At 42.7% G+C, this 12,812-nt stretch overlaps 1 protein-coding gene across 3 annotated transcripts in view; it reads left to right on the top strand.

Moving 5' to 3' along the window:
- PHIP (PHIP subunit of CUL4-Ring ligase complex) overlaps positions 1-12,812 on the top strand; it is a 308,803-nt gene that overhangs the window by 288,075 nt on the left and 7,916 nt on the right. For all 3 annotated transcript variants that reach the window (XM_077812726.1, XM_077812725.1, XM_077812727.1), the window contains 4 exons: positions 1,185-1,337; positions 3,977-4,140; positions 4,623-4,888; positions 9,302-9,463. In XM_077812726.1, coding sequence (XP_077668852.1) covers positions 1,185-1,337; positions 3,977-4,140; positions 4,623-4,888; positions 9,302-9,463 — 745 coding nt within the window. The remainder of the gene's footprint in view (positions 1-1,184; positions 1,338-3,976; positions 4,141-4,622; positions 4,889-9,301; positions 9,464-12,812) is intronic.

The raw sequence follows: 12,812 nt of genomic DNA, 5'->3' as shown, positions 1-12,812 counted from the left end.
TCATCACCATACTCCTGCTTCCAGAATTTTCCTTAACTTAGATTTTTCTTCAGTGTTGATTAGGTTTCTCAAGGTAAGGTATTGAAAATTATTAAAAGGAAAATAAGTGCTTCTTTGTTGGGGAGACACTGAATAGGGTCTTTCTTGCCAAATCTCCAACCATCATGCCTTTGAGGTAACCTAAACTCTCAACATCAGCCAGCAAGGAGTATACTTCTTTGGCTCAGATTTTGCAGCAAGGTAGGCAATAGTAATAATAAAACAAGACTTGTCCTTAAGAATCTGATACTTCCGCCTACATGCACATACATATGTGTCCTCCATTTGGACACAATCTGGTTCTGATGGTCTGATGCATGAACTTAATCCTCTGATGAGAGTGTCTGGGTCTTCAAAACCTTCTTGTAATGTAAGAGTTCTCCCACTTCTCTTGTAGTCTGGAAGAAATTATTGGTTTAAAGAGAGGTCTGTTAAGCCTATAAAATTAGTATAGGTTTTGTTCCCAGAAAGGATTAAACAATATTTTGCTATCAGTTCCCTAAATTTGTGTGGCCTTCATTTTGGAGGCTAGTAGGATTTTTTAAGGATCTACCGTAGGCTATCACCATCATTCAAATTATCTTTTATTCAAATTCGTTTTTTAAAAGCAACTGTGCTGAAATTCTAGGTGCTTTTGATAAAGTTTGGGAGTTGTTGGGCCATCCGGGGAAAAATGTTAGGGGGAGAGATATAAATACCCACCTTTTGTTCATAACTGCCTTAAATTAGAATTGAAATTGTTCTCTTCCTACTGCATTCCTGCTTTCAGTGAGGCTGAGGCACATCCCTATCTTAGATATCAAAAGGGGTATGAAATTTACTTAAATAGAGCTATGAATTTTCTTCTTGTTGAAGTTGTTCATTTACCAAATGGAGTTGATTTTGCACCAATGTTGCTTAAAATGCGCAAGTTTAAGGTCATCTCTGCCAGGAGCAGCATTGCCTCTTTCAGATAAGGAAGCAGTGCTTCCCTAGAATAGATCTTGAAAGATGCTTTTGTGGTCTTCCATGGAGACTTTTAAAGTTGACATAGAATTTGGCAAAGCTATTCTAATTGACAAGTAATTTTGTCCTACTGAATGAGAAATGCTAGACCCAACAAAAATAATTTCTGTTACATGTTGATTTGCTAATCATTTTTATAGGATTACAGAGATATTATTGACACACCAATGGATTTTGCTACAGTTAGAGAAACTCTGGAAGCCGGCAATTATGAGTCTCCAATGGAATTATGTAAAGATGTGAGACTTATTTTCAGCAACTCTAAAGCTTACACACCAAGCAAAAGATCAAGGGTAAGGATATACAATTTATTCACCCAAATTCTTGATATGTATTTATTTAAGGGAAGTTCACATACCTCAGAAACATGCAAGATAGTAAATGATTTTTGTCAGAGATTAAATGTTAAAACAAAGCTGGGGTATTTCTTAACTCCAAAATGTTTAAATGCTTATTCCATCATAAATATTATTCCTATTATGTGACAAACAGAAGAATGTTCAGCAAGCTACAGTATAAATAAGAAGAGTGTGCTTTGGTCATTAAAGGCTTGAAAGTTCTATGCTGCTACTACTTTGGATTTTCAGTTATCATCTTTGGGATGAGGTGTAAATGAATAACTATTTGAGACAAGGTTGAAGAAGTGATAAATTGTGTGGAGGGGGAGGGATGTGTGGAAAATGTGGTATGATTGGACACACTGTGACACAGATATTTGTAAGAGGATAATAATTGATTCTCCATAACTGAAACTGCCTCCAGAAATCCCCACACTTGGGATTACACAAATCTCAGAATTTTAGTTAGCCTAGGAGAGAACAGTGACATTCTGCACTGTTCAGTGGTGTTCACTGACACTGATAAGTGGCATTTCCCTGTTTTTTCCATCTGACAGTTGATTTTGGAACTGCTGGTCACTGAGATAGTAGCTCTACATCAGTGGTTCTCAACCAGGGGTATATGTATCCTTGGGGGTACGCAGAGGTCTTCCAAGGAATACATCAACTCATCTAGATATTTGCCTAGTTTTACAACAGGCTACATAAAAAGCACTAGCAAAATCAGTACAAACTAAAATGTCATACAATGACCTGTTTATACTGCTATATATACAATACACTGAAATGTAAGTACAATATTTATATTCCAATTGATTTATAATTATATGGTAAAAATGAGAAAGTACGCATTTTTTCGGTAATAGTGTGCTGTGAAAGTTCTGTATTTTTATGTCTGATTTTGTAAGCAAGTAGTTTTTAAGTGAGGTGAAACTTGGCGGTACATAAGACAAATCAGACTCCTAAAAGGGGCACAGTAGTCTGGAAAGGTTCAGAGCCACTGCTCTACATTTTCTCTTGAAAAAAAATTTCCTTCACTTTAGGTACTTAGTCTTCTGGTTTGAGAAATCCTATGGAAGTAACGGCAGCACATAAATGTATTGGTGATGCAAACTTCAGCATGCTACTAGTGACCTTTCTTCTGCTCATCAAGGGCTAAGTACTAACAACTAATTCTGAGACTTAAGAGGAGTGCAGTCAAGTATGCTGTGCTTGAGGGTTTATTCACATGTGTGACTGGTGCATTCTCCTCCAAGTCTTCTCATTTACTGTTGTCCTAATACAGGAGACAAATTTCTTAGGAGACAACCTCAGTCCTCCCTACTTATGTCATCCACCGGAACTGGAATGCTGTTACCGCCATACCTCTCATCAGTTTATTTAGAAATTCAAATTGTAGGCTTTTATCTTCAGTAATTTTAAGGTTATCAAATAAGGTTATTCCAGGTGTTTGTGGAGTTCGGTGTTTTCTCCATAAAACAAGCTATATACAGTACAGTGGAAGTGGCTTCCAATCTGGTTCCAGCATTCATTGGTGTTTCAGTCCCATTCAGTACCTCTCATTTTGGATTACTTGTACTTTTCTCTGAAAAGTATACCTGATAGCTACTTATGTCTGTCTCCTAGCAGGTCAGACATCAATCTTTATTTATCCATTTGTAAAGCAGGGTTTTAAGAGATTCCTTCACTTGCATCTTCTAATGAGGTGTTTGGCAACTGTCACACCTAACTGTAATATCTAGGTGCTGGACTGGCTGCTTGGTGCTTTTAGTGAGCTCTTAGCTGTTGTGTCTGCCTTCATTTGTCATTTTCCAGGTGCTTTGTTCCTCCCCCCCCCCGCAAAAAGATACTCTAGCCAGTCCATTTGTTTGTTTGTTTTCCCAGATCTATGGCAACTGTACTCTATTAACTGGATATGAAACAAACTCTCATCTGCTAGGTGGCTAGGACCAGGTCTCTCCATGAATCATCCAAACTCTCTGTAGGCTTACGGGTAAAGACTAAGGGAATATCTGAGGTACCCAGGTAGTCCATTTAATTAGAGCTGTGGCAGTGCTTGCAGCCCACTTTCTCTCTCCTCTTGGGGTGGATTGCTACTGCTGAGTAATGTCCTGATATGGGGATATATGGACACAACTTAATGTGGGGAAAATGAAATTACTTAGCACTGGATTACTGTGGTTCTCAAAATATATTCCCATCACAGATGCACGCTGATACTTATTCCCTTTTACATCAAAGCCTGTAGCCTGGAAAGGCAGTCAGAAACTCAGGGAGAAGGCCATACACCTCTTTCTACCCTCTTTCTTTGTGCCAATCTGTATATTTTCACAGGGTCATGGCCCACTTTTGGGTAAACTGCTTTGATGGTTCATGCTAGACCCTCAAGAGTACAGATCTGTGGAGTCTACTGTACATTTCATTTCATTCTTACTTAGACATTCAAACATCTCTTCCCTATATTAATGTGTGTAGTTTTCTAAACAGATATTGTTACAGATATTCAGTAAAAACAAATGCTACTGGAAAACTGAACCTTAAAAGATTTTTTGTATTGTTTGCTTATTCCATCCATTGGCTTCTCTTTTTAATAGATTTACAGCATGAGTTTGCGCCTTTCTGCTTTCTTTGAGGAACATATAAGTTCCGTTCTGTCAGATTATAAATCTGCTCTGCGCTTTCATAAAAGAAACACAATAAAGAAACGAAGGAGGAAAAGAAGAAGAAGCAGTTCTGTTTCCAGTAGTGCTGCATCAAGGTACATTAATTTCTATAAGATAATATGAAATGCTATATAAGTTTGAGATATCTAAATAGTAGAACTTGGTGTGGTGTTTTTTAATACTTCTTTTACTATTCCCTATATTGCAGAATGATATATTTGATATGCAAGTCCCTATGATGTGGAAGATTTTTAAACTTTAACTAAAGCTATCCTAGTGTAAGTGATTAAAATTCAAATAACAGCTAAACATACAGTAAATCACATTGTTAGGATAGTGATGGCATCATGCTTTGTCATACAACTAGCATTTACAGTGATTCTTCACTAAAGATTCACTTTTCAGGGGCTCACAACTACATGAAATTCCACTGTAAATGTCATATTTTAATGTATTTCATATAGAAACAATTGTTTTATTCCCACAGTCTTAGACACTACCTAGCATATTGTTTTATTTATCCTTGTAGAATATTAAATGTGGCCATCCAGATTACAAATCTTGCTTCTATTTACAGCCCTGAAAGGAAGAGAAGGTTAATAAAACCTCAGTTGAAGGCAGAAACCCCTGGTGCCTCCTCATCTTCAGTTCCTGTACGTTCAACAGCACTGAGACACATTGCTGCTCAGATGAATGGAAAAGCAGCTGAATCTTCCTCTTTGGTGCGGACCAGAAGTAATAGGGGGATAACAGATACAGCTGTTACAGAACAACCATCCACTTCTTCAGGAGGAAAGCCTTCAATTACAAAACCTAATACTACTACAGTGTCAGGGAAAACAAGTAGGTTTGAAAAGCATTCGTAATTTTTGCAGCTTTTTAAATTTAAAAGTTTACTGTTTCTAAGGGTACGTCTACAGTACGAAATTATTTCGAAATTATTCTATTTGAATTTTCAGAAGCAATTTTATACATTCGGTCTTCTGTGTCCCCACTAAAGCGCATGAATACGGCGGAGTGCGTCCACAGTACTGAGGCTAGCATTGAATGTCGGAGCAGTGCACTGTGGGTAGCTATCCCACAGTTCCCGCAGTCCCTGCCGCCCATTGGAATTCTGGGTTAAGCTCCCAGTGCATGATGGGGCCAAAACATTCTCACGGGTGTTTCTGGGTATTTCTGGGTGTGTGTCATCAGTCGCTCCTCCCTCCGTGAAAGCTGCGGCAGACAATTGTTTCACGCCTTTTTGGCATGCAGACGCCATACTGCTTTCAGTATGCTTTCAGGTGCACCGCTGTTCTCCTGCTACTATGAATTCACCTCGCATTTCCTCTCATCTTCCTATGTAATCTCTAGTATCTACTCTTTCTCTTCCTCATCGAACGCTTCCGCTGCCAACTCTGCTCGGCCACTGTGAATCGAGCAGCACAGCTTCCACCGCCAACTCTGCTCTCCCGCTCTTGCCGCGCTACCAAGCTTCTCCATGTTTCCTGGGGTCCCGCCTCCGTGAAAGCTATAGAAGACAACCATTTCCTGCCTTTTTTCGGCTATCGTGAACCGAACAGCCACTCTGCTCTTCTATGTTTCGTGCCCTTTTTCCAGGATTACCCATGCAGGCGCCATAGCCATGGAGCCCGCTCAGATCTCCGCTGCAATTTTGACCATTGTAAATACCTTGCGCATTATCCAGCAGTATGTGCAGTACCTGCAAAACTGGGCGAGGAAGCGATGACAGTGCGATTACTATACTGATGAAGACATGGACACAGACGTTCCTAGAAGCACAGCATGTGGCAATTGGGAGATCATGATGGTGTCGGGCCAGGTTCATGCCGTGTAACGCTGATTCTGGGCCCGGGAAACAAGCACAGACTGGTGGGACCGCATAGTGTTGCAGGTATGGGATGATTCCCAGTGGCTGAGAAACTTCCGGATGCGTAGGGCCACTTCCATGGAAATTTGTGACTTGCTGTCCCTTGCCCTGAAGCGCAAAGACACCAAAATGAAAGCAACCCTCACAGTTGAGAAGCAAGTGGCCATAGCCCTGTGGAAGCTTGCAACGCCTGACAGCTACCGGTCAGTCGCGAATCAGTTTGGAGTGGGCAAATCTACTGTGGGGGCTGCAGTGCTGCAAGTAGCCAACGCAATCATTGACCAGCTGCTATCAAGGGTAGTGACTTTGGGAAATGTGCAGACCATTGTGGATGGCTTTAGTGCACTGGGGTTCCCTAACTGCGGCGGGGCGATAGACAGAATGCATATCCCTATCTTGGCCCCGGAACACTGAGGCAACCAGTACATAAACTGCAAGGAGTACTTTTCCATGGTGCTGCAAGCACCGGTGGATCACAAGGGACGTTTCACCGACATCAACATGGGATGGCCGGGAAAGGTGCATGACGCTCACATCTTCAGGAACTCTGGTCTGTTTGAACAGCTGCAGGAAGAGACTTGCTTCCCAGACCAGAAAATTACTGTTGGGGATGTTGAAATGCCAATAGTTATTCTTGGGGACCCAGCCTACCCCTTAATGCCATGGCTCATGAAGCCATACACAGGCATCCTGGACAGTAGTAAGGAGCAGTTCAACTATAGGCTGAGCAAGTGCAGAATGGTGGTAGAATGTGCTTTTGGATGTTTGAAAGCGCGCTGGCGCAGTTTACTGACTCGGCTAGATCTCAGCACAACGAATATTCCAATTGTAATTGTTGATCGTTGTGTGCTCCACAACATCTGTGAGAGTAAGAGGGAGACGTTTATGGTGGGGTGGGAGGTTGAGGCAACTCGCCTGGCGGCCAGTTTCACACAGCCAGACAACAGGGCGATTAGAAGAGCACAACAGGGCGCGCTGCACATCAGAGAAGCTTTGAAAGCCAGTTTCATGACTGGCCAGGGTACAGTGTGGTAGTTGTGTTTGTTTCTCTTAAAGTTACCCGCCTCCTATATATATGAAAGGAAATAAAGTCACAATTTTTTAAAAACCGTTATTATTTGTTGCACAAAACATTGAGAGAAATCAGAAGCTAAATGGGGTGGGGGGTATTGGGTTAGGGCGGTGGAGGAGGAGGGAAGGACAAGTCCAGAAACCAAATCAAAATTTCAGATATGCCAGCTTTCTGCTGCTTGTGCAATCCTCTGGGGTCAACTGTGTGGGTCCCCGTAGCCTCCACCCCCACCCCTGTGTTCTTGGGCATCTGGGTGAGGAGGCTATGCAACTTGGGGAGGCGGGAGGGTGGTTATACAGGGGCTGCAGCGGCAGTTTCCCGCATTAGATCCACCATACAGCGGAACATGTCAGTTTGCTCCCCCATGAGCTTGACCATAGCATCCTGCCTGCTCTCATCGCACACGTCCCTCCTCTCTTCGTATTCATGTAACGCTGTACGCAACTGCACACTTGTTTACCTCCACGCATTCAGCTGGGCCCTATCAGTGCAGGAGGACTGAATGAGCTCGGCGAACATGTCGTCCCAAGTTCATTTTTTCCGCCTTCTAATCTGGACCAGCCTTTGGGACAGAGTAGATAGGGACCACATTGAAACATTTGCACCTGAGGGAGGAGAAAAAGGGAGGGTAGTATTTTAAAAGATACATTTTAGAGAACAAAGGGGACACTCTTTCTCAGTGAAACAGGCAATTCATAGTACACAGCACTTGTTCTTTCTGTACAAGGTTGCGTTTTGCCTCTTCTACTGAAGTGCCGGCCACTTTGGTGTGAGTAAGCCATCACATGTGGCCAGGCAACAGAATTCAGCTTGCAGGCAGCCATGGTAAGCCCTAGGGGCACGCGGGGTTCTGCTTCTTCTGCATTCATTTCAGTGCTTTCAAACTGCTGGGCCCTCTTTCCTATAGCAAGCAATGCCTGGTGGGTTTGTCATATAAAAAGGAGGGCCTGCGGGCTCTCTGGGATGATCGCTTCACACAACACCCTCCTTCCCCCACTGTGTGGCTCCGATGAGGCTCTGAGCAGGGATGAGTCCTTTAAACTAAATGCGAACAGCCCAGCGTGGCTGGGTTTCCCCCCACCGTGTGGCTCCGATCAAGCTCTCACTCACCAGAAGTGCCTTCTCCAGGGTCATGGTCCGGGAGCATGCCTTGGGAGTGGGGGGAGGCTAATGGCTCCAGCATAAGAATAGTTCCTGGCTAGGGGGGAAAACAGATTCCCCATTTGCCGCCTGTGCACTGTCCTCCTCCTCTTCTTCCTCCAAAAACTCATCCTCTTCGCTCCATGCTACTCACCCCTTGCAGGTGTCCACGGACAGTGGTGGGGTAGTGGTGGCGTCACCCCCGATAATTGCATGCAGCTCACGGTAGAAGTGGCATGTATGGGGCTGTGACCCAGAGCGCCCGTTCGCCTCCCTGGCTTTTTGGTATGCTTGCCTGAGCTCCTTCATTTTTGTACAACACTGCTCTGTGTCCCTGGAGTAGCCTCTTTCTGTCATGGCCCCGGAGACTAACCTAGGTATTTGCGTTTCTTTTTTTGGAATGTAGTTCTGCCACAACAGATTTGTCTCCCCAACATGCAGTGAGATCCAGTACCTCCCATTCGGACCATGCTGGAGATGGTCTGTGAATCTGGGACTGCGTGGTCGCCTGTGATGGTGGACTGTGCTGATGGTCACCTGTGCTGATGGTGACCAAACAGGAAATTCAAAAGTTCCCGGGGCTTTTACTGCCTCCCTGCCTAGTGCATCGGAGTTGAGAGTGTTGGCCAGAGCGGTCACAAGGGAGCATTCTGGGCTAGCTCCCAGAGGCCAATAACGTTGAATTGTATCCAAGTACCTGTAACCCAGAACTGCGATCTCAATTTTAGCGCTACTCTACTTGCCAAGGTGGAGTACAGAAATCGGATTAAAGAGCCCTTTAAATCGAAAAAAACTGGTTTGGTCATGTGGACGGAATCAGTTTTATTTCGAAGTAACTCGGCTAATTCCGAAATAACGACGTACTGTAGACCAGGCCTTAGATACTAGTACATTTGTAGCTGTTTCTTAGCACTGCAATGAGGATTAAGAATGGGTACTGTGTATTCAAGTTAACAGTCTCAGGAAAGCTCAAAGAGAGAGACTGAAAGGCTCAGCATTTTGGTAACAGAACATGGAGACGTTCCCCTCTAGGTAATTGGTTCAAATATGGCACAGCTCAGTAGTGACTGAAAGCCATTACCTTCCTGCTGAGCCAGATAAGATTTACAAAAATAATATAAACCATTATAATGAATGATTCAGTATTGCTTATACAATGTTTGTCTCTTTTTAGTACTGGAGAATTCCACCAAACATTCCAAGAATCAGAATATTCTATCCATTCCTAGCCAATCCAGTTACAGCCACAACACTAGGAATAACTCTTCAAGAGAAAATGTGGAGAAAGATAAACAAATAAAACGTAAAATGAAATCATCCACTATTAATCAGCAAGGTAAGGGTTTTTCAAAATATTAGTTACATTTCATGTAATACAGTGGCTGTAGTTGCACTGCAATTGTCTTAAGTTCATAGGCTCAGAATCCCTGGGTGCTCCGGGGCTGGAGTGCCAGTCAGCTCCTCCCCCTTCCTCCCAGTGCCTCTCAACTGCCATGGATCAGCTGTTTAGCGGTGTGCAGGAGGCACTGGGCGGGGGAGGAGGCAAAGCGCGGTGTGCTTCAGGGAGTGGGCGGAAAGAGGTGGGGCAGTGGGAGTGGGGACAGGAAGGGATAGGGTTTGGGGGAGGGGTGGAGTGGGGGTCGACCACCCACGGGAAAATTAGAAAGTCAGAACCTCTGTTTAAGTTCACTGTGGCTGTTTGTAATAACTATAATTAATTCACATAATCAGAAGGTTAACTACATGACTGAATTACTCCATTAAAATACTCCTTTGATTTCATAGTTAATATAAGTGTTTTTAGAATCCAGGTATATTTACATAGTGTTTTTCTGTAATTACATCGTCATTTAGTCAACTTTCTGTTTATATTAATTGTAATTGCAGATATTAAGTCACATAACTGTGATGTGCAAATATAGTGCCTATCTATAAAAAGGGAAATAAGGACAACCTGGGGAATTACAGACCTGTCAAATTAACTTCAGTATCTGCAAAGATAATGGAGCAAATAATTAAGCAATCAATTTGCCAACACCTAGAAGATCATAAGGTGTTAAGTAACAGTCAGCATTGATTTGTCAAGAACGGATCATGTCATACCAACCTAATAGCTTTCTTTGACAGAGTAACAAACCTTATGGATGGGGGGAAGTGGTAGATGTATATGAATATCGACTTTAGTAAGGCTTTTGATACTATCTCTCGTGGCCTTCTCATAAACTAGCAAAATACAACCTAGATGGAGCTTCTTTAAGGTAGGTGCAAAACTGGTTGTAAAACTGGTCCCAGAGAGTAGTTTTCCGTCATCCACAGTCAAACTGGAAGGGCATATCCAGTGGGGTCACATAGGGTCCAGTTCTATTGAATATCTTCATCAGTGATTTAGATAATGCGTAAAGAGTATACTTATAAAGTTTGCGGATGATACCAAGCTGAGAGGAGTTGCAAGTGATGAGGATAGGATTATAATTCAAAATGATCTGGACACACTGGAAAAATGGTCTGAAGTCAATAGGATGAAATTCAATATGGACAAATGCAAAGTACTCCACTTAGGAATGCACAATCATTTGCATATATATAAAATGGGAATGACTGCCGAGGCAGGAATACTGCAGAAAGGGATCTGGGGGCTTATTGTGGATCACAAGCTAAATATGGGTTCACAGTATAACACTGTTACAAAAAAAGCAAACATCATACTGGGATGTATTAGCAGGAGTGTTGTAAGCAACACACAAGACCTAATTCTTCCGCTCTACTCCGTGCTGATTAGACCTCAGCTGGAGTATTGTGTCCAGTTCTGGGCGCCACATTTCAGGAAAGATGTGAACAAATTAGAGAGAGTCCAGAGAAGAGCAGCAAAAATTATTAAAGGTCTAGAAAACATGACCTATGAATAGGGCTCCATATCTGTCATGGAGTCTCTGACGCTATGACTTCTGCAATCTCTCTGACTTCTGCAGCAGCTGGTGTGACTGTTCCGAGGGCCGCCCCCAGGGACAGCCACATTGAGCACTGATGGAGCGGATCCACAGCTAGCTGCTCGGGCAGCCCCACAGCCAGCTGCACTGGCCACTGCTCGGTGCCCCCACCCGCCTCACAGCGCCCTGCCTCCCCCTCCCCCAGCTAAGATTTAGTCCGGAGTATATAGTACAAGTCATGGACAGGTCACGAGCAGTAAATTTTTGTTTATTGCCCATGACTTTCACTAAAAATACCTATGACTAAATTGTAGCCTTACCTATGGGGGAAGTTTGAAAACATTGGGTTTGTTTAGTCTGGGGAAGAGAAGACTGAGAGGGGACACAACAGTTTTCAAGTACATAAAAGACAAGGAGGAGGGAGGTAAATTGTTCTTCATAAACTCTTAAGGGTAGGACAAGAAGCAATGGGCTTAGATTGCAGTAAGGGCTGCTTAGGCCGGACATTAGGAAAAATTTCTTGTCAGGGTGGTTAAGCACTGGGATAAATTGCCTAGGGGAATCTCCATCCTTGGAGATTTTTAATAGCAGCTTAGACAAACACCTGTCAGGGATGGTCTTGATCAGGGGTCGGCAACCTTTCAGAAGTGGTGTGCCAAGTCTTCATTTACTCACTCTAATTTGAGGTTTTGTGTGCCAGTAATACATTTTAAGGTCTCTTTCTATAAGTCTATAATCTATAACTAAACTATTGTTGTATGTAAAGTAAATATGGTTTTTAAAATGTTTAAGAAGCTTCATTTAAAATTAAATTAAAATGCAGAGCCGCTGCCCCCCCTTCCCTCCGGTGGCCAGGACCCAGGCAGTGTGAGTGCCACTGAAAATCAGCTCGTGCCATAGGTTGCCTACCCCTGGTCTATACTTAATCCTGCCATGAGTGCAGAGGACTGGACTAGATGACATCTTGGGGTCCCTTCCTAGTCCTAGGATTTTATGATTTTATCCGTGGTTCTAATACTACATGTAGCTCTTTGTGACCCTCCATGTAGCTCTCATGGAGTAGACTTCTGAACAGCAACTCCACTTGCCATTCTCAGAGAACACTGACCAAAATGTGGAAACTGCTGAAATATTTTTCCCTTGCCCCTGAACAGCAGGAAAGAAAATGTGTTGCTTGGAACACAGTAAACACAAGTGTACCACCACCTTCTCTAGAGCAGCTTCCAGTAGGAAGCTGTGAGGAGAATAAGAACACACATGCCTCTCTCTCCTGCCTAATAATAGGGAGGAGGAGAAAAGGAAAAACAACTCTTTACCTCATCTTTTCTTGGGGAAATAGAGGTTTTTTCCCCATGAGGCAATGTTAACCTGTAGTGATTCTGAGTCACAGTGATGTAACATCACATATCTTGCTGCATTATTATATCATAAAGATTTTTGAATAATATGAGGATTGTTGTTATGAGTGGGCAATGTCATCTGATGCTTAATTTCTGGAGAGTCACTTTCAGATTGATTAATATTGACCTATTGTCAAATTGCTCTGTAATGAAAAAAGCCTGTTGTTTTGACCTTGAACTGTGTCACATGGAGAGCATTTCAGTGCCACGGGTGTTCATAAGTACTTCCTTTTCGATTTAGATTATTTCCTTAGATTTATTAAAAGTACTTATCCAAACTGTAGACACCTGTACAAATATGAAAAATATTAACAAAAAACACAATACAGACTAATATTCTCTCCAATAATCCATTTGG

This window comes from Eretmochelys imbricata, chromosome 3 (genome assembly GCF_965152235.1).
Source record: "Eretmochelys imbricata isolate rEreImb1 chromosome 3, rEreImb1.hap1, whole genome shotgun sequence".
NCBI lineage: Eukaryota > Metazoa > Chordata > Testudines > Cheloniidae > Eretmochelys > Eretmochelys imbricata.
This window is presented reverse-complemented; position numbering and strand designations above follow the sequence as displayed.